Source organism: Pinus tabuliformis, chromosome 8, assembly GCF_031772625.1.
Source record: "Pinus tabuliformis cultivar Carrire ecotype Pingquan chromosome 8, CPIR1, whole genome shotgun sequence".
In the NCBI taxonomy this organism is placed as follows: domain Eukaryota; kingdom Viridiplantae; phylum Streptophyta; class Pinopsida; order Pinales; family Pinaceae; genus Pinus; species Pinus tabuliformis.
In genome coordinates this window covers 1,506,598,235-1,506,601,318 of record NC_142294.1, presented here as the reverse complement: position 1 = coordinate 1,506,601,318, position 3,084 = coordinate 1,506,598,235, and the positions used below count along the sequence as shown (strand labels likewise).

The 3,084-nt window shown below is 33.0% G+C and overlaps 1 protein-coding gene across 1 annotated transcript; it reads left to right on the top strand.

Annotated features, from left to right (window-relative positions):
- Positions 1-1,641: 1,641 nt before the first annotated feature.
- Positions 1,642-2,692, top strand: LOC149241573 (pathogenesis-related protein 1A-like). Its single transcript, XM_089367550.1, has one exon. It carries the CDS (start codon positions 1,731-1,733, stop codon positions 2,211-2,213), a length of 483 nt encoding a protein of 160 aa, XP_089223676.1. The 5' UTR covers positions 1,642-1,730; the 3' UTR covers positions 2,214-2,692.
- The last annotated feature ends 392 nt before the right edge of the window (positions 2,693-3,084 follow it).

Genomic DNA, 3,084 nt, shown 5'->3' with positions numbered 1-3,084 from the left:
CATAGGCGTTTTAACAAGTTAAAATAAAAATGTAAAGTTCTTCACATTTTCTTAAAGATAAAATAAAGCGTAATAATCTTTGTTAACAATGGGTCACATTTGATGGCTCCAAAGGTCAACTTTAAAAACTTCAATGTGGATAATCCAAAAATGTTAAATCTATATTACTCATCTCACATAAACATCTACCCTGAAAAAATTTCAAAATATTATTACCAATTTGACATTGTGATAAAACCATTTAAATACCTAAATATAAATAATCAGCAAATATTAAAACAAAATTACTCCTCACAGAAACATCAAACTCTAAAATCTTTCAAAATATTATTACCCATTTAAAAAATTAGAACTGATTCGAAGACAAAGAAATCGATTGTTTCATCAAAATATATAATAAATTAACTCCAAGCTATGCCATTTTAGAATAACATTGATGTTAATGAAAGAAATTTTATAATTCCATCAGTGTTAACGAAAAAAAATTACTAGATTGATTTTTTAATCAATAGATGAGTAGGTAAAAGTTAAATCATATCATTGAAGATTATTTCAGTTGTTCCATGGCCCAGGAAGAAGTGTTCGTATCCGATTAAAATGCAAATATGTGGATGTTAAAAATTGAGGCTCAGAAGTCTCAATTTTATCGAAACCGTCAAAAGAAGATGCCAGTATTTCACAATCCACTTGTGCGTTTACCCGATACATCCACCAGCTTATGTCAATTCCTTCACGTTCTTATCTTATCGGTACTGCTTATCCCTTTACGGAAGTACCATAAACTTGGTAAACCTATTATTAATCCACATTAAATATGGCTATCCTACTTTCCACATCATAGTTCACCAATTTTTGTTTATTGATAAGTCTGGCCAGCGCGCAGCGGACAAGATGGTTGGTTGAAATTTCAAGACGCTAACTTTAGTGTATTTCGGAAAGCGATTGGCTTGTAAATTTATTCTGGAAATATTAACAAGATTTTGATAAAATTTGATAGTTTTTTTTGTAAATTTAAGTTAAAGCTATAAATTTAAACATTTTGGATGCTTTAGAGATTTTTTTTTTATAATTTTGAACTATTTTCACAATAAAAACATAATTCAAACAATATTGCTAAATTAAAAAAAAAAAAAAAATAATCAGGAAAAAAATTACTAAATTTTGACCACTTTTGACACTAGTAACAATCCCTCGCACAACTTTTGGAAAGCAGATAAAATTGCTTCGTAATGGAGATTGGATTTGATAGTCACCTTTACCTATATCACGATTCACACCGTTATTTACCAGTCAAATACAACTAAAACATTTTTCCCCTGTCAATATTCTATGATAAAATGATAGAACTTCGAGCAGAAGAAACTGTAAAATTTGAGATATTCAATGAAAGTCTGCCTCTCAAACAGCCGTGTCAAAACCGATAACAGTGCGAAAGCGGGTCCAACATCTCCATGTTTCGCTATCCTTCACTTGCAAAATTTACGGGGAATTATCTGATGAGATTCATGTCAGTCAAGGCTCGGCGTTCTTCTAGATTGAGATAAATGAAGACTAACTCATACCATACATCTTCCCCACATTTTCCTCCATATTGTAGAAGCGATATGCGGTTGAGAATTGCTATAAATATACATAAGCGCTTGCTTGTTTTCACATGTTGAATTGAGTGAGCGGCGAGTGATTTCATTCTTTCTTTTGGGATTGAAAGTTATTCACTTAGTTTGTTCAATATGAAGTGGTTTTTCAAGTATGCCGTTTTTCTGCAAATAGCATGCTACTGCTTGGTAGGGCAAGGGCAAGATGTGCAACAGCAATTCTTATCTCCTCACAATGACGCCAGAGCCCAAGTGGGTGTCGAGGCTCTCGTATGGGACGATACCGTCGCGGCCTACGCACAAAATTATGCAGACCAGCGCATAGGAGACTGCGCTCTGCAGCACTCTGGTGGTCAATATGGAGAAAATCTTTTCGAGGGTTACGGAATAACAGATCCAGTGGGAGGTGCCGTGACGTCCTGGGTTAATGAGAAGCAAGATTACGATTACACTTCTAATACCTGCGCTGAAGGTAAAGTATGTGGGCACTATACTCAGGTGGTGTGGAGAGATTCCAAGAGGCTCGGCTGCGCTCAAGCTCAATGCAACAACGGCTGGATATTCGTTATCTGCAACTACGATCCGCGTGGGAACTATGTAGGGCAGAAACCATACTGAATTCTGATATCCCGACCTATCATATCGTCTTAGTTTTCGTTAATTTCCTTCTAATATTTGTCGTTACTGTATCTCTTCAACGTATGTGTACGTTGACGATGCTCGTAAGTAAATAATTGTTGTCTTTTCCCATCACAACAAACGCCCTTTCCTGCAGGATAGCTTGATATGGGGTTTAACTGTAAGTTTGGTTGGGTGAAACTCATGAGATGGAGGTTCAAATCTCATTGAGTATATGGTCTGCTGTATCTTCCTCAAGTGAATGTTTCAACTCTTGTTGAAGCATAAATTAATTGCTATTGTATATAGTTTACAGACTGTTGCATATAGCCTAGATTTATAGTGGCAAGAGTTGACAGCATAAATCGTTTGTATTTGGTTCTTAGCTACGGTATACTGTTTTTATGTTTTTATTGACATGCGTAGATAAATAGTATATGTTCTTGATTATAAGGGAGTACATATTGTTTTTATCGTTTCGGGGAGTTCGCAGATAAGTATTAGATTAACACGTGTGAATATGGTCTTAGCTCTTATTATTGTGTGTTTTATTTTCTTTGTTTTTTAATGAGTTAAGGTGATTTTCACTTTGAATTATAATTTATATATTGGATTAAAACGTGTGAGGATATGGTCTTAGCTATTATTAGAGTGTTTTGTTTTATTTGTTGGTTATTTTTTTCACTGATGAGTTAAGGGTAATTTGAATTTTGAATTACTATTTATATATATATATATAATTTTATAATGTTGTGATTTTTAGAATAATTATTTTTTCCTATTTTATAATAAATATTATTAATTAATAAAATTAGATTAGTATTTTAAATTGTATAATATGTTTTTTTTATAATATATTATTTTTGGATAA

Bases quoted from the DNA above. Each gene is read 5' to 3' on its own strand.
- LOC149241573 (XM_089367550.1), top strand. From the start codon at position 1,731: ATGAAGTGGTTTTTCAAGTATGCCGTTTTTCTGCAAATAGCATGCTAC.